The sequence below is a fragment of the Cryptotermes secundus genome, unplaced genomic scaffold, assembly GCF_002891405.2.
Source record: "Cryptotermes secundus unplaced genomic scaffold, Csec_1.0 scaffold108, whole genome shotgun sequence".
Lineage (NCBI taxonomy): Eukaryota > Metazoa > Arthropoda > Insecta > Blattodea > Kalotermitidae > Cryptotermes > Cryptotermes secundus.
The window spans coordinates 270,178-292,287 of NW_019719358.1; the positions used below are offsets into that span (position 1 = coordinate 270,178).

Below are 22,110 nucleotides of genomic sequence, written 5' to 3' on the forward strand. Positions count from 1 at the left end.
CACACATTCGTGTTTTTTTTTTCGTGCTGAGTGTTCTTTGTTGCGTTGTGTGATGAGATAACGTATCGAACATGAGAAACGCAAAACGCCAACACGGCAGTCTCCACAAACAGTTTTAAAACACACGTTTATGATCAATGACTGTCGAAAGATATAGTGTACGGTGTGGTTTTAAATAGGTTTAAGAGACTCTTTGTGCATATGTAGTAACTTTTAAACAAATCTTAAAGGAACGTTGCATGTGAGACGGAATATCATATATATTTGTTAATTCAGGTTCTCTCTGAGCCGAATTTGTTGAACTGTTGATCTCTTCAGGCGAAATGCCCATTGCACTGCCAGCAGATTTCTTGTCACTATTTTGACGCTGATCATTCTGAGCCCTTATTTATTTGGATGATTACAGATGACCATGAAATGTATTTTTAATTAATTTTCTGTAATTTAAATTTCAAAAGTCTTATGTTTCGATATTACTGGAAATGTATTGTGATCTTTAATGTTGTATTTCATTGTCTGGGACTTGCAATACGGTGTTTATGTTGAAATTTCTAGATTCTGGTAGGACCAAGGAGTCCGGAGTTCTGACATTTACGGGCAGTCATAAATTTAGCTCGGGTACAGGGAACCGGACGCGCCTAAAAGGAAGGCAATGAGAAGGACAGGTCAGAACTTGTTACAGTTCCTGTCAATGAGGGCCAGTATGATTGAGTTGCCACGTTCAAGCTTCCTTACGGAAGATGGAATGAAATGTATATGTCCACACCATGGAGAATTCGAATTCTTTCGAATTCCCGTCATGGGGTGTGCAAGCCATTCCACAAAAGGAGACTTTCACCATATTCCGAAGTGAACGGACGTGACCCTTGCACGCTCCGAGACATAGCTTGTAGATATAACTTAAAGCATAAGAATACATTAATTTAACAGTGTGGTTTGGAGAACAAAAGGTGAATAAACGTCATTTGGATTAACTCCCAGAATACCGCTTTCTTAGGCATCGCTACCTTGAGACTCATGCAAACCGACCCAGCTAGTTTCCCGTACCTATACCAACCTTCCTTAGTTTGATCTGTGAGGACAACTTGCAGTGGCCTTCATACACTGTCCTAAGGTAGAAACAGGTGTAGCAGGGATAGCACCATTCCGACTGAGCTGATACAAACAAAGGCGGGTTGGAAAAGAGCGGTGTTAATTTGCTGTTCCCATAAAAGCAGTTATATACTCAATTGTGTCCTCCTATATTAAACCATATCTGTGCCAATACGGTCTTCAGCTGAGTTCATCTTTCGCTAATTCTGGATCAACGGCAATTCCCATCATTTTAGGCAAAGGTAAAGCTGCCCCTGTGCTTAACTTATTAAGCACTACCCTATGAAGGCGTGTGGGGGAATAGATGTATAGATCCAATTTTTCTTGGCCCCGACACTGGATGGAGGTGAGTAGTCAGCTTCACGCTCCGGTCACTTTACCCCCGGAAAAAGAGCATCCGGCACCAATTCTATAGGAAGTTGAGTGAACCCCAGAGACTGTCTGGACGACATGAAGAAGTGAAAAATCTTGACCCTACGGGGACTCGAACTCCGACCTCTCGATCGTCCAGCTCGTTGCCAGTCGCTATACCGCTATTATTAGGTACATTATAACATTAGTCTTATAAAATGACGTAGCGGAAAGTGTATTTTCTTGTCATGTGCTATATGGTCGCATTATCATTTAAACATTTGGTACTAAGTGGTATACAAGGAAAAGTGTTTCTTCCAACAAATTCTTCGCAATTTTTGCTATTCGTATCATCATGATGGTCTTCCGATTTCGACTTTGAATCATAAATAAACTGCACTACACGAATGAAACTTACATCTCCCCTTGCTTTAAAAGTATTGCACTCTCTCCTGTCATGTTGCTTAACACACGCCTCGATCTGTATCATGCTAGCAGTATGCTTTGCATTCTCATGTACGTAGTATATTTGAGAAAATGTTGTGCTCGCAAAAAGAAAAATCTCGAAATTTTGATAACACATTCTGAGCCATACAGAAAATGGAGAGAGAGTGTTTAGCATGTCTCTCTGTGTGTCTGGATATGAGCGTTGCTGAAGCATGAATGGTTCCACTTGTCTTCTTCATGTTCGGTAGATCGGTACTCGGCGAATATAAATATTCTATCTTCCAAAAAAAAAAAAAAAAGGCCCTTCAAATTTACTCCAAAACACAAAATACCGATTTTCTCGAAAACGTCTCTAAAGGCGCGTCCACATTACTCGTGCTCGTGCTCGTGGTCGCAGGCTTGTGCTCGTCGGGAGACTCGTCTTGCGTTTACTTGTGCTCGTAAATCTTCGTCCACACTACTTCAGTTGCTCGCCAGGCTTCCGCGCGTGAGGATCCGTATATTTACTCGTAGTGTGTATAGGCTGTAGTCCTATTTTAATTTATTGTCTATAGTTTTTAAATTAAAAATTTGTTTGTCTCGTGACTTGTCATATCGTCCACATTATTCGCGAGCATAGCGAGTCACACGAGCACGAGTAATGTGGACGCGCCTTCACGATTTCGGTTAAATTGGTTTGAGTATGCCAAGGACCCTGAGAGCTATACCAGCGGTAGCGTAGCTACTGGCAGAGTCTCCCTTGCTGGACAGGTCAAAGGGTAGGCATCAGACGAAGAGAGACACCAAAAACCAAAAACTGATGCCGGAAACAGCGTCATCAGTAGCGACTTGAAGCACAGAGTAAATGAAGCTCGAAATGGTTCAAGTTCGTATAGCAACAGGCGTGACCAGAGTGGTTTGAACGGCTGTTGTACTGCGGTGTGGAAAGCAAATGGAAAAACTACCACATTATCACTTTTCCTGGATAGTCTCTTTCCAAAAACAGAGACACCATGTATGCGAACCAGAAGACGAGGAAGAAGACGTAAGAAGATGCTGGATGACCTTGGGGACAGAAGAGGATATTCTCATTTGAAGGAGAAAGCTCTGGATCGCATTAAGTGGAGGAACTGTTTTGGAAGAGACTGTGGACCTGTCGTCTGACAGATTACTGATGAATGAATGAAAATTATATAGACACAAAAATGCCTAAGCAATGCGTATCCGGCCCGAGAACATCTCTCTTTATAAAACTGAAAAGGCGCTATCTTCAGTAAAATAACGGTACTCACACTAAGGAACCAAATGTCAAAGATCATTTATTTCCAAAACGTTTATACCGAACAGAAAAATTTCTTTAACAGGAGGGGGTTCTGGGATATAAAGCCATTGAAGGTCGCAGTCCAAGAGCCGGTTTTATGGCCCATTCCTTACACATACTACCACTACCACTACCACTACTACTACTACTACTACTACTACTACTACTACTACTACAATAAACGGGTTTACATGCTACAATATGAAGAGCGTTCAGTTTTATAAACAAATCTTACATACAAAATACTCGTATTTTCAGAAATCAATCCTTTCTCAGCAGGCCGAATTCTGCACGCATTGCATACCGTATTTACGCATGTATAGGCCGCACATTTTTTGCCAAAAATTCAAGAGGAAAACTGGGGTGCGGCTTATATTCGAAATATTCGAAATCACACTTCATTAAAAAAAATATATTCATAATTAGTAATACAGAGTGTTCTACTCCTGAAATAATATTCCAAGAAAATTATTTTTTCTATAATTTCTGTCTGAAAATTGTGCTGCGGCCTATACACGCACGCGGCCTATACATGCGTAAATACGGTATTTTAACTAAATTTTTCTTCTCATTTGAGAAGATCCTACGTGTATTTTTTACTTAACGTCCAATTTTGCAACTTGTTTTGCTGCATTTATAATTGATGTTTCTAGAGAAATAATACGCTGTTTTCTTCGCTACAGAGCTGCAATACGTCTCGGACAATATTTTTCACTTTTTTTTTATTTTGAAATAATTTTACAATCTACTCAATATACATAAATAGAGTAATTAGTAAAAGGGATTGGTGTGTGTAATACTGAAGCAGGTATCATCCTTCGATGTTTCTTTGGTGCTTAACCAATGAGATCCTCTGGCCACATTCTATTTACTCTTCTTTCTATTGCTGGTTGGTTGAAGAAGTTTCTTATTAGTTGGTTGTTGTTTTGAGTGTGGAATCAATTAATACATACTTGTTTTTACATTTCATAAGTATATTTCATTAATTTGTTTTTATATGAAATACGAGAGCCGAGATAGCGTAGTCGATATAGCGACTGGCTACGGGCTGGACAACTGAGGGGTAGGAGTTTGAGTCCCGGTAGGGTCAAGAATTTGTCCTTCTTCATGTCGTCCAGACCAGCGCTGGGGTCTACTCAACCTCCCATCCAATGGGTACCGGAGGCTCTTTCCCCGGGTTAAAGCAGATGGGGCGTGAAGCTGACCACTCACCTTCAGCTGGTGTCGAGGTGAAAAAATGTGGATCTATACATCCACTCCCACATACGCCTTCATGGCGTAGTGCTTAATTAGTTATGCACAGGGACACCTTTACCTTTACCTATATGACACAAACACCCTGCCTGGTATGGACTTAGGCAAGGTACCTGATCATATCACTAAACTTTGTTGAGGAGCCTGTTCATTCATATCGAAACCCAAAGGATCACTCCGTTGATGGTGGAACCCTTTGATAGGACATGTTTAGTGATCTCTGGGTAGCCGACTTGTACACGTGAGAGGATCTGTTTACCTCACATGATATGGCAGCTTTGGCTAGGCCAGTGTTAGAAGTAGCTGCTTACTTGCTAGAGTACATACTCATCACAGATCAGTTCTCATTTCGGCCACAGGCAGTCATAAGTTCTCTATTGCACGCGCCCCCCCCCCACACACACACACACACAAATACCCGAGGCGAGTTGATTTTCCGAGCTGAGGAAGGAAACCCATAATGTCCGGTGATTTATAATAACGGACTTGGATTCAGTTCCGAATTTCATTATAGGTACCAGTTGCAGAGCCAGAAAAGAACGACGTATGGGTAGGTTATGGCTGTTGGCATAGCAAGCCTTCACTAAAAGTTGTCGAGATTTTCGATTTTGAGTCACATTAATTCATAAGAAAACCTATTTTATATAAAGACAATACATAAATCTTTTTCAGGTTTATCTTGAACCGATAATCCAATTTTCGTGAACTTCAACATGTATGTATAACGTGAATAGGATAGTGTGATTGTTATCCATGCAGTTGCTTGCGTGTGTTCTCTCATCGCCCTGCGCCAAACGCAGCGATTGCCAGCCCAGCCTCGCACTTTGGGGGCGCTGCAAGCTGGTAGATACATGAAAATACAGTATATTCAGGTATTGTAGCCGATTTGGTAAGTTGTAGGGTAAGCGGTGGAGATAGGTGAGTTGAAGGAGTTAAAGCTGGACTGGTTTCGAAATGATCTATTGTATCCGTTAAGATACGACAAAGGAATTAATTGGACAGATGAGTCAGGCACCAGTAGTTATGGCGAAGGGAATAAATTGCAAAATAGACGACTGGCCATTTTTTTGCAGCTGGGTTTGTAGTGACCTAGCTCAGGATTAGACATGACTCCTCTGGGGCCGTGCTGACTGGTCGTGACTTGTGTGACCAGAAGTGCACTCTGACGCAGAACATGTCACACATCATCAACACCGATCCGTATTTCCTTGAATTTATATCAGTAACTTCACTAATACACGTACAAATTCACTGTAATAATATAATTAAGAGTATCACTTCATTTCAGCACTGTTTACAGAGGCCTAGTGGTTACAAGTGTTTGTAATTTAAAACGTGGTAGGAGATACGCCGGGTGCGTGTATCTTCAGTGAGTGAACTTTTCAGTCTTCTGGAGATAGGCATCTGCCCTGATTTCACAAATTCCTGGCGAAAGCGTCCCCTTTATATTTTGATTGGCTGAACTGGACGAGTCGAGAGGCTGCTTAATCTGCATCCTCCAGTTAGAGAGAAGTCAAGTAGCTAGGGTCTTGGGGCTGTAACCCGCCTGCTATAATCTGCCAATTAAAATTTGAGATAACGTCGGACCAGAAACCTCCCGCTAATACGTGTATTAAGACCTGCACAAGCCAAAGTTTAGGGTTTCGAAAGAACCTTTTCCGTGTTTCCAATTAACTTCGACTGATTGATTATTGTAATGCAGCTGGTTTCAAATTTCGCCCACGGAGCCTTCCTGAAATGAAGAAAGTGACTAACTCTCCTGCAAAAAAAAAAAAAATAATGGTGCACCGAAAGTAATTAATTTCGAAGAACCTAATCAAACTGAATTAATTAAAGGTTCACTTATTTTGGACTGCTACGGTACATAGGGCACAGCGAATCTAAGTTTACCAACCTTCCCGGAAATTAGAGCCAAGCTTGCATCCTGGAAAATATTCCCAATGTCCCGAAAATCGAATATTTTTTCTGAAATATATTTCTTTTTTAATTTTGCTTAATTGCTTTAAGGTTGAACCTAGAGACCATGCATACCATCGAACTTACAACATATGTCAAAATACGTGTATTTTCACGTGTCAGCAGCTCTGAGAACAGCCCACTAATTGTTTCTTGTCTAGCGGACACGCAATTGATGATAGCAGTTAAAAAGGGCCCGTGTTTCGGAGAAAACCATTAATTGCTTTTAAAACACACATCAGTCGGGTGAGTTTCGAAGTGTTTAAGAGAGCGTGCAGTGTTTTCGCTCTTTGTGACGCAGTAAAAATTAAAGTATGCGGTATTAATATTCAGGTTTGTCGATTTTACTTTCCCAAGGTCATGAACAGACGCGGAAAGGAATGGTCAGTAAGGTCAAAACTTTTGGACCAACCTACATCTTAGAATATGGCGTGCACCATAAGAAGACTGGCCGCAGACATATCATATTGCAGAGTAAGTGCTGACTGACGACTCGGGGTGCGCTGTAAGAAGAAAATTTTCAGTTTCCGGCAGAGGAGAGAAGGCATCACGTGACAGGCTGTTGGCACTCTCAATAAGATGAATGTTATAACGGAGAAATGCCAGTAAACTGGTGACAGGTTTTGTTATGACTAACCTTTATCCAAATACAGATAAAGTAACTACAGAGAAATGTGCCAAAGTGTATCACACAGTTCAGCGTGGGCATTCTTATCGCTGAGCTGAATGCGGCATGATATTGTGTCAGGCGGCGTTTCCCGATTCGGACATTGTGAAGAAACTCTTCTGTCGTACGACCACAGCCGAAGATATTGTAACTGGAGTTGTGGCTCCTGCTTCTCTTGATGATTATTTATAAATTCTACTCTGTGGTCTAGTGGTCAGACTTCCAGGCTACAGATCCAGAGGTCCCGTATTCGATTCCCGACGCTACCAGATTTTTTGAGAAGTAGTGGTTCTGAAATGGGGTCCACTCAGCCTAGTGAGGATAACCGAGGAGCTGCTTGAATGGAAAAGTAGCGGTTCCGGTCTAGAAAACCGAAATTAACGGCCGTGGGGATTCGTTGCGCTAACCACGCGACACACTCTATCTGCTAATGTTGGCATTGACATCGCTGACAAGCGTCGGTCGCTCGGTCGGTATAGTACGCTTGTGGACTCAAGCCACTGAGTTTACACATAAATGTGGTAGAATTGGAGGAGGAAGGCTTAACACCCTGCTTTCTGCAAGTGACCCATCCAATCACTGTCGTTTCACGACGTTCCAATCAACAGTAAATTGCCGGACACAAGAAGATATTATACAGAATGGAGGGATTGATTTTTGTTCAGATCCTCAAAAAAAGCCTACTGGGGCCGTAGCAAGTCAATCAACATTAAGGCTAAAAAAATTGTTTCGATTCAAAGTTTATCAGTATTTTCTGCCTTAAGTTCAAGTGTTCATTATAGATAACGCTCATCAATATTCCAGTTTTTTAAAGAAGGTGAAAGAAGTACTGCGGCTTATTTCTCATTACTCGTCCTTGATGAGGCTGCTAAGAAAGATGCTGATAAAAAGGGACCAGAAATTTTATTGGAACAATATTCAATCATCTCACATCGTCAGTCGTACTCACTGCAAATTTAAACTCGGTATGTATATTTGTAGACAATGACGAAAAATACAGAGAAGTACAGTATCTTGTCACGTGACGACACAGTGGCTGACATTTCAACATGTCAACCTTCGACCAGGACAAAACTGATCTACTATTAAATCAAGTTTCCTTAGCTTGGGTGAAAACGACTGCCCGGAATTGCTTTGGCTGTAAGCGAAGAAGTATGAGGACGGAGAGAGAGAGGGAGAGATGTTTCTCCACTTTCTAAATAAAACCCTGGAAGTTGAAACCGGTCAAGTAATCGAGCCATTTTACATAAGGAGTAGGCCGAAGTGTGAAGTGGAACAGTGGAACAAAGACAAATTTGTTGAAAAACCAACAGAGATATTTGTTATGAGACTGAATTAAACTGAAGACCGCAAATTTGAGAAAGACCTACTGTCTTTTACATCAGTATCATAGCATATCTGATGAAGCCACTCTGCTTCAGCGATGAAGACTATCTCAGACATATGGAATGCCTCGTTTCTCATGTGAGACAGAGTATAAGGAGTTGCGGCAGAATGGTATAACTGCTCTACGTTGTAGAGACACTTCTGTAGCTGCCCCCTCCCCCCTTTATGAAGGTCACCTTGTACAGCCACCTCCCGTTTTCTTCTTTGTTTCGTGTTTTCCTTGCTCCTTCCGCTTCTCATTGTTAATTAATACAATTTATATTAATCCTAATTCAATTGAACAGTCACAATATGGCGGTGCTATGGTTTATACAGGGATTCATCATGGATCAGTCGCATAAAGATTTCACTACAGTTCTGCCTTAATCTGATGAAAACGACGAGCTTTAAAGATAGTATAATTTTTAGTGAAAAGCGAGTAAAAGTGTGGTTTCACGAGGAAGTGTCACTGCCCAGCTTTGTAACAAGAAGTTACGGGAAGAAGTAACTACCTACTTTCCTCTCTGTACAACTAACACTCTTTAATATGATACTCGTATGTAGAAGAATATTTTGGACTGTATGCCTAATGAACTATAGAAGAATGATATATGTAAGGTTTCAATGTTGGTATTACTGATGGAGAGGATTTATGACGTAATCATTGCGATGGCCTCAGGTGGCATGATTACGTACTCCGTTTCATGATGAGCGATTCAGTCATTCAACTAATATCAAGATTTCTACCTCAGCAATTTGAGAGGCATTAGTGTTGGTATTACTGATGGGAGGAATTTATGAAGTATGCAGTTGAGATTGCCTCAGGTGGCAAGATATGCAGTATAAAGTTATTGTGATCGCTTCAGGCAATTAACTGATATTGCAAGTTATTAGTTCGATTATTTTAGTCTGAAATGATGGTATTACTGATGGGAGGCTTATGAAGGACGATATTTTGATGGCCTTCTTAGGTGATACGATATGCATGTCACTACTTGTTCAGGCATTCAAGTAATATTAGTCGCGGTGCAAGGGCCAAGTAGGTCCCGCGTACATTCAAGGTCATTACCTCAACAATTTCAGAGACCGCGATATTGGTATTGCTGATATTGCGGATTTATGAAAAATGCTGTTAAGATGGCTACAGCTAGCATTATATAAAGAGTGTAACTGAAAGATGCGGACAAATTTTGGGCATGACTTCCACATTGTAAAACAAGAAAATATGTCCATAACAACACGTTTCCGGAAACATGTAATTTCTGTGTTATAGTTGAAGGAGTTTATTTATGATAAGTGCTCAAAATGTTCTCCATGAGTTTCAGTGCACGCCTCGACACGTCTCATCTTGGACCGCCGCATCCGTTCAAAGATGCCGGGATAGTTGCGGATAATCTTACAGGAAACCACAATGCGACGGTGAAGTGCCTCTACCTTGTCAACAGGAGCTGCAGGCTACACAGTGTGTCCAGGTTTTGTTAGGACTGTGTTCATTAAAAATACAAGACGTGAATTATTTTAAAAATTTCACTCTTTTTATTCAAAATAGTCTCTTTCTGAATCAATACATAGCTGGAATCGATTGAAAAGTTTACGAAAAGTCACTGTACTCCTTTTGTGGAATCGCATTCAAAACTGCGGTAGATTCCCTTTGGATGTTCTGGATGGTGTCGTGACGGTCTCCTTTCATCGCCAACTTAACTTTTGCGAACAACCAGAAATCTGCTGGAGCCAAATCTGGCGAATGCGGAGGATGATCAAGGACTGCGATCCCTTTTCTGGCCAAAATATCGTGCACGATCATCGATTTGTGGGGTGGGGCGTTGTCGTGGAGGAGCGACCAGGAACCTTGCTGTCGATATTCAGGTCGAATTCGAAGAATTCTCGCCCACAAACGATTGAGGACTCCGAGATAATAATCAGAATTCACTGATCAAAAATTCGAAATGCCCGATTTCACCCCCCCCCCAAAAAAAGAAAAACACACGTGCGACTATTAGCACCTAAAAGGCACACTCTAATAACAACCACGTCCCCATAAAGGACAAAAGTTAAAAAAAAAACAAAAAACAAAAACATTGTACATAGATTGCCCCAGGAGGAAAGGGAAGTCATAGTATCGGTCATTCTAAGCAAAAATTATATATGTACACGCATATGTGTCCTATTCCGAAAGATTTCCAAGACAGAGCTATTTCACTGTACAGACGAGCAACACGTCATATCCTCACATGAACTGCGAAGTGCATTTCTGTTGACGGCGGAATTTTTGAATTTATACGAGTATTATACTAGGCAAACTGTACCAACGTTGTCACTTGAATAATAAATACCGGTATTAGAACTAGTACGTAATATCTCTTTCTCATCAACAATTTTCGAAATGTAGAGTGAAATAACTTTATCTCTGAAACCGTTCGGAATAGGACACATGCACATACATAATTTTGCTTGGAATGACCGATACTATAACCTCCCAGAATACTGACCTTTCCTCCTGGGACATTCTATATATACCCACCATTCTCCCCACTACAATCAGTCCACAAACCCCCTTATAAATATTACGGGATAATTAAAAATAACAATAATTTGAATAAGCTTTACTAATTTTAGACAAGTATTTCAATATGCTAAACATTAATATTATGTTCAAACTTTTACATGACAAGAATATTACTAATGGATCCATTACGACAAGCAGTCTATTAATGAAAGTGGACATACTCGTTTCTTGTTGCTTATAAACGCCTGATGACGTTCGTAAATGACCGAAACAGTAGGAAAAAATAACATCTTAATAAATTAATTGATTTTATCGTCAATTTGAGTCTATCAGTTGTCTATTACAATTATAAAATTGTTGTGTTCGACGGACATATTTATATAGTAGAGAAATACTTATGTAACATGTACAGCCGTTGTTATGCAATAGGCGAATAAACGACGATATTATGCAACCGGTTTAGAGGAAACGGATCGGTAAACACATTCCCGCAGCAATGAATGAGCACAAAGGAATAGAAAAACCCGTCTCTAGGCAACGGCTCGCTAAGCACACAAAAATAAGTGTTATTTGCTGCTGGGTCGAATGCCTCCACCGTAGCCCTGCGAGTCGTAGGACGTGATGAATAGGGAACCCAGTGCCTGGGGGTATAACTGGACCACTCTGTTCCTGGGGGATATAAATACGGGCCCTGGCACTCCAGGTTGGGGGTTCGGGCGCGAAAATACCCCCAGGCCCAACATCGGGCTCTTGCGCCATAGAAGAAGAAGATGTCCCATTCATTACTTTTTTGCGGGAAATGGCGACGTGCTCGATATTGTTATGCATAAGAACGTCTGGCTGTCAGAAGTCATTGTCGCTGACATTCTGGACTCAGATAACCTACCAATCGTGTAAGATTTGAGGCTTTCACGGCGGTGACTATGAAGAAAGCAGTCTTCTGGGATTTGGCACCGTGTATATGTGGTGTTAACCGACGTTTCGGAGGAACGTATCGCCTCCATCTTCAGGGTAGAAGAAAAAATATATAAGAAATCTGCAAGCAAAGAGACCGTGAGAACTGGTAGAAGCAGACTGGTTTACCGGTTCTAACGGTCTATTCGCTTTGCAGATTTCTTATATTTTTTCTTCTACCCTGAAGATGGAGGCGATACGTTCCTCCGAAACGTCGGTTAACACCACATATACACGGTGCCAAATCCAAGAAGACTGCTTTCTTCAACCTACCAATCGTTTTCCATTTGCTGGGTCATATTAGAACTGGGAATCTTTCGGACCCGGTTGACAAATTCACATATTGGAAGCGGTTTCAAAGCTTGGCCTCTGAATTAATTTCACCTAGAATGCAAATTAACTCCGAGGAAGAAGCAGATATAGCGGAACGAGATTTCACTTCCTCTGTAGCTTCGGCCTACAGACTACCAACAAGCAAAACTATTTTCTCGGACCTTAAGAAGGATCTACCTGGTCCGGAGACTACTGTAACATACGTGTAAGCCGAGTTTGAGGAAACTGCGACAAGTAACCCGGGATCCAGCATGTACAACGGCGCTTAACTGGGTCGCCAAGACCATCTGACGTATGATCCGTAGAAAGGCACTCGAACGGTAGGAAACGAAAGAAGGGAACTGTGAGGTAACACCTCAAGCTGCATGGCCTATTGTAGAATCACTTATGAAAAGGATTGGACCTATGACACCAACCACACTTCATTGCCCTTTAGTAATAACATATCAAATGCAACTGCGGATTGTTTAGAAAACCAGTTCATATCTCATGACCTGTGAGACGAAAACCATGAGCGACAGGTGGAGAATAAGAGTCCATGCTCTACTCGCATCTGTAGATGACACTCCGCTAGGAAAAGTAAGACCTTGTGACACATATAAATTAGCCAATTCACTGAAAGTGAGAAAAGCTCGAGGACTTGGAGGCATTCCAAACGAATGTCCCAGGCATCTTCCAAGAAGACCACTGGAAAGTCCCACACATTTATTTAATAACTGCCTCCGGCTGTCACGTTGTTCAAAACCTTGGAAGGAAGCACAAATTTCAGCGCCTGCAAAACAAGTTTCTCCGCACCACTGAGAATTTTCCAAGGTGCACACCGGTCAGTGACTTGCGTACGGCTTTCAACTTTCCGTAAGCATATGATTATATAACAAAATTGTACAGGTAACAATTAGAAGTCATACATAATCTTGAGAATGATCATATTCTTGTATAGGACAAGGCGAAGCCATACATAGAAAATATAAGAGGCTTAAACTTGGAGGTTGTCAAGCTTAGACCGTTCAGGAGACTAAGCTGCCGTTGTAGAATAAGATACGTAAGATAAGCATGATCTGCTTTGCAAAGCCCGTACTGACAGAGGACTTGTGTACTCGTATAGTGCAAAAGAAAGAATTTTCAAACATGCTATAAGTGCAATGCGTAAAGTTGACGAAAGGCCAAATATATTCATAAGAGGCAAACCCATCTTCCTGTCAGGGAGGACTACTACCGCAAGGGTTCAGTTAGAAAAAAGTCTTTGTTCGTGAGTCTGAAGGAGCCTGACGCCAAGACGAATTGAATGGCCGTAAACCGCCAGTCGTAATGCAACTTTGACTTTGACTTTGACTTTGACCAGGTTGGGGCAGTCTCGAGTCTGAGATAGTAAAATTTGGTCATGAGTCCCGCGGGACTTGGACCCGAGAATGACTGCTCTGGCGAGGGCCAGCAACAATTTCATATAACCTCAAGTGCTCTGTTGGAAAAACACAGGTCATGGCTCTCAAGGAGCTTGGCTCCAAGACGAATTGATTGGCGGTAAACCTCCAGTCGTAAGTAACTCTGACTCCAAATCCGAGAATTGATTCGAGTTCCGAATTTCCAAGTGATCTGTTGTCAGAAGAACTGAAGGAGATGGCAGTCAAAGATGATTCAGAAGAAATGGCAAGAAAGGAATTATGCCGTGAAAAGAAGACTTCACGTGTGTTGCAGTTACATTGAGACGGGTATAAATACTGTGTTGAAATCCGTTGTCAGGACGACTGAGAACGCTAGTGTGTGTGTGTGTGTGTGTGTGTGTGTGTGTAACGGTAGACTGTAAATTGTAGAAATAGCGATAGTACTGTAATTGTCTGTAGTTACGAGTGATGTGTATAAGGTGTCAATAAATCCAATTCGTTCAATCCAAAACCCGTCTTATAAGTGACGCAAATCCCAACAGGTGACAGGCGATACGTTTGTGACTCACTTCCCTAGTGCGGTTTGGAAACGGGTCTGGTCAAGTGGGATTTTTTTGTGGACAGAGTGGCGCTGGGGCAGGTTTTCTCCGAGTACTTCGGTTTCCCCTGTTAATCTTCATTCCACCAAATTCTCCATCATCATAATCACCCGGGGCAGGGTGCAATAGGCCAATCAGTGGCCGCCGTGCAGAGTGGACCCAGTTGGACTCCACCCCCCACTAAGCGAATTAAAAAAAAAAGTGGATGTCGGAGTTAATTTCACCCCCTGGACGCTCTCCACTCGCGGACAGAGTTCCAGTACTCGCGTGCTGGGTCTGGAAGCAATGGCTGACAGAAAATCCCTTTAGATACATGGACATTGCCACAACATTTTCCAGGGGGGGGGGCAGGACATTTGCTTGTCAGTACTCTAGGAATACCTTCACAGATCGCCCTAGAGTTGTTCGTCTCTGCAGAATAAAAGAATATATAAAGAACATTTTTCAAATTTCGCATTAATATTTAGTATGTAAAGTAAAAAGTAAAGTAAATCTATCCTTGTAACAGGCCGTGAAGGCCCATAGAGTTGTGAGATGTTGAGGCTCCTACATTAGACAATCGGCTCAAAGATGGCGGTAAGGTTGTCAGCCTTACGCGCCGGCCGCGCTTTACTCCCCAGGAAAATTATTTAATTAATTCCCGGTACTCATTTCTGTTAGAGGCTGAGTAGACATCAGGGCTATAGTGCGGCCGGAAGGATTAGGTTAATTGAAAAAAATCCAATGACCTCATCGGAACTTGAACCCGCGACCTTCCGGCTTGTAGCATAGTGCCTCAACCAACTACGCTACCGCGTACCCCCGATATTTAATATGTTCCCTACATATTTTTAAATTACGACATACTTCTCAGAATCCAGGAAAAGGGAGAGAAGCCTAAATCCACTCCTTGGATACAAGATAAAAGAGACGGCATGGTTAAAAACTTCGACACGCACTCCTACAAACCTGATTTTTTTATTCATCATTTATTAGCAATCTGAATTTACATTCTATGAGCTAATTTGCTGTCATGTACAATAATTATTCTATTGTACTAAGTTGGCTTGAAGAGCTGTAATCCATCGATTACACCTCAGTTTTCCTGGAGATCGTTTGGCCAAATTCGTCTTAGTCTTCTGTATTGTGTAGGTTGAAGGAGAGCTTCTATTGCTTTGCTGGGGTGATATTCCAGTTTCTGATAATGTTTTTGGNTTGCATCATCAGAGTTTCAGAATTATTTGCTGAACTTCTAAAATTAAAGTACTTCTCGAGCTTCTGTTACGTCCGAAAGAGTTATTTCACATCGAGCGGTAAGATCACATCACACTACGAATAGAACTATTTTTTTTCAGAGAATCTAGTTATTCTGCGCTGGTAGCGCTCGTTATGCATAGCGATTACGAATTTTCTGCATGGTAGTCTGGGTGCTGTTAAGGCGGTTTAGCCGCCTGTGTTTTGAAAGTATAGATACTTTTATGATGAGCAGCTTTTTCTCAAGATGTGGAGCAAGGCACAATACAGTTCAATATGAATTTTATACTTTCAAACTTTTTAAGATGTTATGCTTCACTTTTATTCATTAAAAATACGTCTCATCTAGATTCACTAAACATTTCTTCTATAAATACGAAATTAGTGTAACTGAAAGGTTAGCGGTTTGGGAGGAATTCGTATCGCAATCCATAGCTGCCGCGCAGAGAGGAAGTTTTCGTGTGTGTTTACATCGGCTAGTTTAGTCATCTGTGGTTATGTGATAGGTGTTGGCGGGCTATACGTGCGCGAGTGTTAATATTTTTTTACTCGAACGTAAAAGATTCGTACAATAATTTAAAGAAGTTAAATACAAAGAAACTTCCGTGTATAAATAGTATTCTTCTGTGTCGTGTTGGTATGTTCATATTTCTGAAATGAGAAGTAATGCCGGCCATTTGAGTTAGGTTATGTTAGGTTATGTTAGATCCTTCGCGGTACATTTATTACACTGACAGTGAAATTCCTTTATGTAAAAATAATACTGTAGCAACAATGAATCAACATTTTCTATTTATGGGGCTTTATAAAGTTGCGTTAATCATGAAGAGTTCTATCTTCTTGGTTATAACGCCGTGTAGTCCGTTGAAAGTCAAGTGACGTTTCGAAATAACATGTCGCCTCCATCTTCAGGGCCGAAGAATGAGCCATGCAAGAAACCAGCATAAAGCTCAGCTTGCCACCTGCTTCACGGTGGTTTCCTTCATGGCTTATTTGACACACAAGATGGAGGTGGTAATGATGTTTATTTAACTTCAACAACTGTTACACAGGCACAATTGGACAAGTCAATTAAAAACAGCCAAACACTACATGTGAACAACTCTAAAAAATGTACAAGACAATATACAAACTAGTGAATAATATAGTTCCTCTTTGAGGAGTAACCCCTTGCTGTAGCTTACCAACCATGGATGACAACTCCCAGCAATTCAGTATAAAGCAATAAATACACTTAAATTACCAAAAACACAAGTCAGCCATGTTAAACAAAGCATCACACATTTAATGGAAATAACAATTCAAAGACCATCTATATACTTCCAAATCATATCAAGACTAACTCACGTTACCAATCTACCGTATATCATTGTTACTAAAAATTCTGAGGATAAAAACAGTTTTGTTATAAATAACTTTCTAATTTATTTTTAAAAACCTTAAAATTTTCTATTCATTTTAATTCAGAGGGTAAGTTTTTATGTATTTTTATTCACATGTTAATTACACTTTTTTTGACAATGAGCAGTGTTGCATAATTGGACATACAAATCCTTTTTCCCTTTTATGTTATACTTATGAATAGCGGAATATTGAGTCAAATAGATCTTATTCTTTTTTGTAAAGCACCAGATCTCAAATATATATACTGAAGTTACAGTTAACATCTTAAAATCACCAAATAGACTTCTACAAGACTCATTTAATAAGTCTTAGACCTTTCTTCTGTATTTTAAATACTGCATTACTGTCATTTACTTACATGTTCCTTTGAAACATTGGTTAACTCTAAATAGACGACAGAATATAGACCTCTTCATAACCGCTGCTGTGAGAACCTATAATTCTACATTGCATGAATCATTTGTAATTTCAGATCTCAACAATGTCTGGTTATGATGATAGATCTGCTTATCCAGAACATGGTGATGTCTACTGGGGTGACCAAGCCTCTCAGAGCTCTTATCGTTTTGATGTGCCTGACGACAATTTTGGACAGGAGCTGTAAGTTTCTGGAGCACACCTTTGTTTCTTAATTCCCTAAAGATGAGCAGCAGATGTGTGGCAGAACAGTGCTTGTTGTTTACTTCTGAATTTAGGCAGGTTTTTGTACCATCAAAAACTTATTGCTTCATACCAACTTACTTACTTACTTATTCATGGAGCTGAGCCCTTCTGGAGGAACTGCCAATTCTGCAGCTACTCAAGAATTTCCCAGCATTTTAAGGAACCCGAAGGTTCATTACCGTGTTTACAAGAGCCCTCCACTGGTCCCTATCCTGAGCCAGATCAATCCAATCCATACCATCCCATCCTATCTCTCTAAGATCCATTTTAATATTGTCCACCCACCTACTCCTTGGTCTTCCCAGTGGTCTCTTTCCCTTTGGCTTTCCCACCAATATCCTATATGCATTCCTTGTCTCCCCTATTCGTGCTACATTGATTTATACCAATATTACATAAAATTACTGCTTACATGATGTTATGTTATCTTTTATTAAAAGTGCTACATCCTTTGTTATTTTTTATCAGTTATTTAAAAATAGTAATACTGGATCCTTTTACACTGTGTGACTTAGAAACTATATTCATGTTTTTGTTTCCTGCATGTTTCAAGTTTTATAAAATGCGGCAAAATGGTAGTACATAAAGCAGTGATATGCATATGGGAGCACCATGTAGCATTTGTGTTAACGTGTAGAATAACTTTCAGTTGCATCACATGCAAAAGCAGCATTTTCTTAATTCTAGGAATTTCCAGTCCTTTGATGCCAGTCAACCAACTGAAGCTCCCTATGCAGGGGGCTCATTATATAGTGCTAACCCTTATTTGGACCCATCAGGGGGCCCTTCTGGTTATCATGGTGACATATTCTCTCCATCTGCACCTTCAGCTGACCAACCTGGGTTTGGAAATGATGGTACTTCAACTGACTTTGAGGATGAGCCACCGCTTCTGGAGGGTTAGTATGTAGAAAATTAAGTTCAGATCAGGGTGAAGTGTGTGTGGACCATCACTTGGCTTATGGTATACATCTAAGCTTTTGAAGGGGAAAGTTTGGTGTCTAAGGTATTTTCTCTTTCAGAGTTAGCCAGTTCTTGTGTATATGATTTGTTTCATTCTGGTCCAGCACACTAACAGTATTATAAAAAGATAAAACAGTTCCATCCAGTGTGACTTTTGGAGATTTATCCTATTTCAATTCTTCATGCCCTTGCATGTTTCTGTCCTCAGAGACCATCATCAGAGGGACATCGATACAGTTTGGAAACCACTACTAGAGTAGATGTTCCAAGTGTTAAAATATATATACACACAATGCTGACAGTACACAAATGGATACAAAATCTAAACTTTTCACAACACGTTGCACCACGAACAACCAAAGGACGACATCAAACTGTTGAGAATCTAGTAATGTAAAAATGTTCAAGTTGGTAATAGTGATCTATATTCATTTGTTTTTGTTTTGTATTGTAATAAAAGTTCTTCTTAGCCAGTATGGCTGTTAAGTGATATATAAGCACGACACAAAGAAAATCAACAGGCTATTGGGCCCAGATTTGCTCAAAAACTAAAAAGAGAGGGTGGGGGGGAAGGAGAAGACAAAAAAAAAAAACGAAAAATGGCAACCCCAGAGACAGAAGAAATAACGCATCTGCCAAAACTGAAGGATGCCGACTCATTTCCACTGTGGGATTCTGAAGCGTGCAAAAGAACTGATAGACATTGTTGATGGCAGCGACCTGTTAAGTGACCAAGGAAGAGACGAAGAAATGGAAGATGCGAGATGCAAAGTGCCAATACTACATAGTGAGATCGATCGAGAAACATGTGAAGACCCACATTGTGACATGCACAACCGTGAAAGAAATGTACGATGCCTTGAAGCAAATTTATCAGCAAGACCAGAAGTGCCTTCTGCTACAAGACTTCTACAACTTCAGGTATGACAAAACTAAAGATATGGTGATGAATATGTCATGTACAGAACATTGCCTTCAAGCTTCGTCAAATGAACCAAAACATTGATGAAAACATGATCATGACAAAAATAACAACAATTCTACCAGAAGACTACGAACACTTCAGCACCGCCTGGGACTCAACGGTGACCATGGACAGAACCCTTGACAACCTGGTGGCCAGATTGATGTTGGAAGAAGTGAAGTGCAAGATGACAACTAAAGAAGAGGAAAGAATAGCCTGTAAAACAGCAACTAAAACCAAAAGTAAAACCCCTTTCAAGTGTTTCAATTGTAATCAAATAGGTCATGCCCAGATCAACTGCCCCAACAAAGGTAAGAGAAATTGCTCTATCTGTAAAAGGAATAATCACTCTGAAAATGACTGTTACTTTAGAAATAAGGACAATTATACGAGAAAACAATGTACAGTATGTAAGAAAACAAACCATACTGAAAAGGACTGTTATTTTAAAGATAGGAATAAAAGAAGCAAGGTCAATTTTCTAGCTGAAGCAGCAGAAACCCACGTGAGTGATGCAAATGAAAATGACAAAATGTATGTAGTGGATAGTGGTAGCACATGTCATATGACGAATGTGAAGACTGATTTGGTACATACTAAGCATTATACTCAATGTATAAAGGTAGCAAAGAAAGATCAAAGTATGACTGCAAAAGAAATAGGCAATTTAGAACTTAAAGAGTGTAGTTTGAAAAATGTTTCATATGTTCCAGAACTCAGCAAAAACATGCTGTCAGTACACTGTTAGAAAATGATGGAGAAATGTTGTTTACAAAAGAGAAAGTCCAGATACTCAAGGACAAAAATGTTGTAATCGAAGGAAAAAAGGATGAAAACAGATTGTTCTTAATTAACTTTAGCACGAGGAATGAAGCTATGATGACTCAGCAAGATATAAGTGTAGAGTGGCATAGAAAGCTAGGTCACGTAGGTTATGCAAATCTTAGGAAACTACAAGAGATATGCCAAGGGATACCAGAAAGTGTGAGCAAGTGTAAATATTTTGATATATGTTCAGTTTGTATGCAGGCCAAATAAGTGAGACTCCCATATGATACAGAAAGAAGTAGGGCTGGAAAGCCATTAGAGATAATTCATAGTGATGTGTGTGTGGACCAATTGATCCCACCACTTATGACAATAAGAAATATTTCCTTACATGTGTAGATGATTATACACATTTTTGTAAGAAATACCTGTTAAAAATAAGAGTGAAGTGTATAACTTTCTGAAGGAATATGTAAATGAAGCTGACTGTCACTTCAATACAAGAGTGAGAAGAATAAGATGTGACAATGGAGGGGAATATAAGAACAACGCCTTGTGAGAATGGTGTAAGAACAAGGGGATTGTAATGGAAATAGTACATCATGTTTGCCACAGCTAAATGGCACTGCCGAAAGGATGAACCGTACCATTGTGGAAAAGGCAAGAGCATTGATTTTTGACTCAGGTTTAAGTAAGAGAATGTGGGGTGAAGCTGTACTCACTTCTGCATACCTGCCAAAGAGAAGTCCAACAGTGACAGTGAATGGAATGCCAGCGGAGAAATGGTATGGTAAAAGACCAGATCAGGCTTGATTGAAGATTTTTGGTTCAGAAGTGTACACTAAAATTCTCAGACCACTGAAAAAGTTGGACAGTCGTAGCAAGAAAGGAATATTCGTTGGATACAACACAAATGGCTGCAGAATATGGGATCCAAATACTGAAAGGACCTATGTCTCCAGAGACGTGACATTCACAAGTAAACCTGTGACAACAAACAAACAAAAGGAAATGGAAAGAGTGACGGATCCAGAAGACAAGCCAAATACTCCAGATCAGGAAGATAGCGAAATGCAGCAAGAACCCACAGCTGACAACAATGAAGAAGAACCAACAGATACTGAAGAGGATAATGCTGACCACAAGGATAATGGAAGGAAAAACAATGGACAAAACGAACATGGATATGCATTGAGACCAAGAAGAAACATTCAAATGCACCCAAAGTACCGAGACTATCACACAGAGAGTCAAAAGGATAGTATGCTCACCTATACATATGACAAGTGCATGGGTTAGTGAAGACAGCGAAAAGTGGAAGAAAGCCATTGAAGAGGAAAAGGATTCGCTCTACCAAAATAAAACTTGGATATATGTAAACAGAGAGAAAGCAATGAGCAAGAAAATTCTGACCAGTAAATGGGTTTTCAAAATAAAGGATGATGGAAGACACAAAGCCAGACTGATTATGCAGGGGATGTAAAGGATAGGAAGAGTGTAACGGGATATGTAATTATGATGTCAAGGGGCCCAATATCATGGTGATCTAGGAAACAGAGTATTGTTGCATTATCAACCACTGAGGCCGAATATATTGCAGCAGCTGAGTGCTGTAAAGGATTGAAATATCTAAAGACGTTGATAGAGGAGTTGACAGGAAAGAGGGTGGAAGCTGAACTGTGTGTCCACAATCAGAGTGCAATCAGGCTAATAGAATGTGGACAAGTAACGCATAGGAGTAAGCACATAGACGTTAGTTGTCACTTCATATGTGAAGAATTCAAAGGGAAACTCTTCTCAATCTAATATTGTAACACTGAAACTCAGATGGCAGACATTTTAACAAAACCGTTGTCATCAGAGAAATTTACCAAGTTTAGACACATTATACTTAAGAAGAAATAAGCCT

General features: G+C 40.3%; 1 protein-coding gene across 1 annotated transcript in view; it reads left to right on the forward strand.

Moving 5' to 3' along the window:
• The first annotated feature begins 15,915 nt into the window (after positions 1-15,915).
• The window catches only part of LOC111864528 (protein YIPF5), a 32,729-nt gene continuing 26,534 nt past the window's right edge, over positions 15,916-22,110 (forward strand). Inside the window, exons 1-3 of the mRNA XM_023851839.2 lie at positions 15,916-16,076; positions 17,316-17,443; positions 18,194-18,405. Coding sequence (XP_023707607.1) covers positions 17,325-17,443; positions 18,194-18,405 — 331 coding nt within the window. The 5' untranslated portion in view covers positions 15,916-16,076; positions 17,316-17,324. The remainder of the gene's footprint in view (positions 16,077-17,315; positions 17,444-18,193; positions 18,406-22,110) is intronic.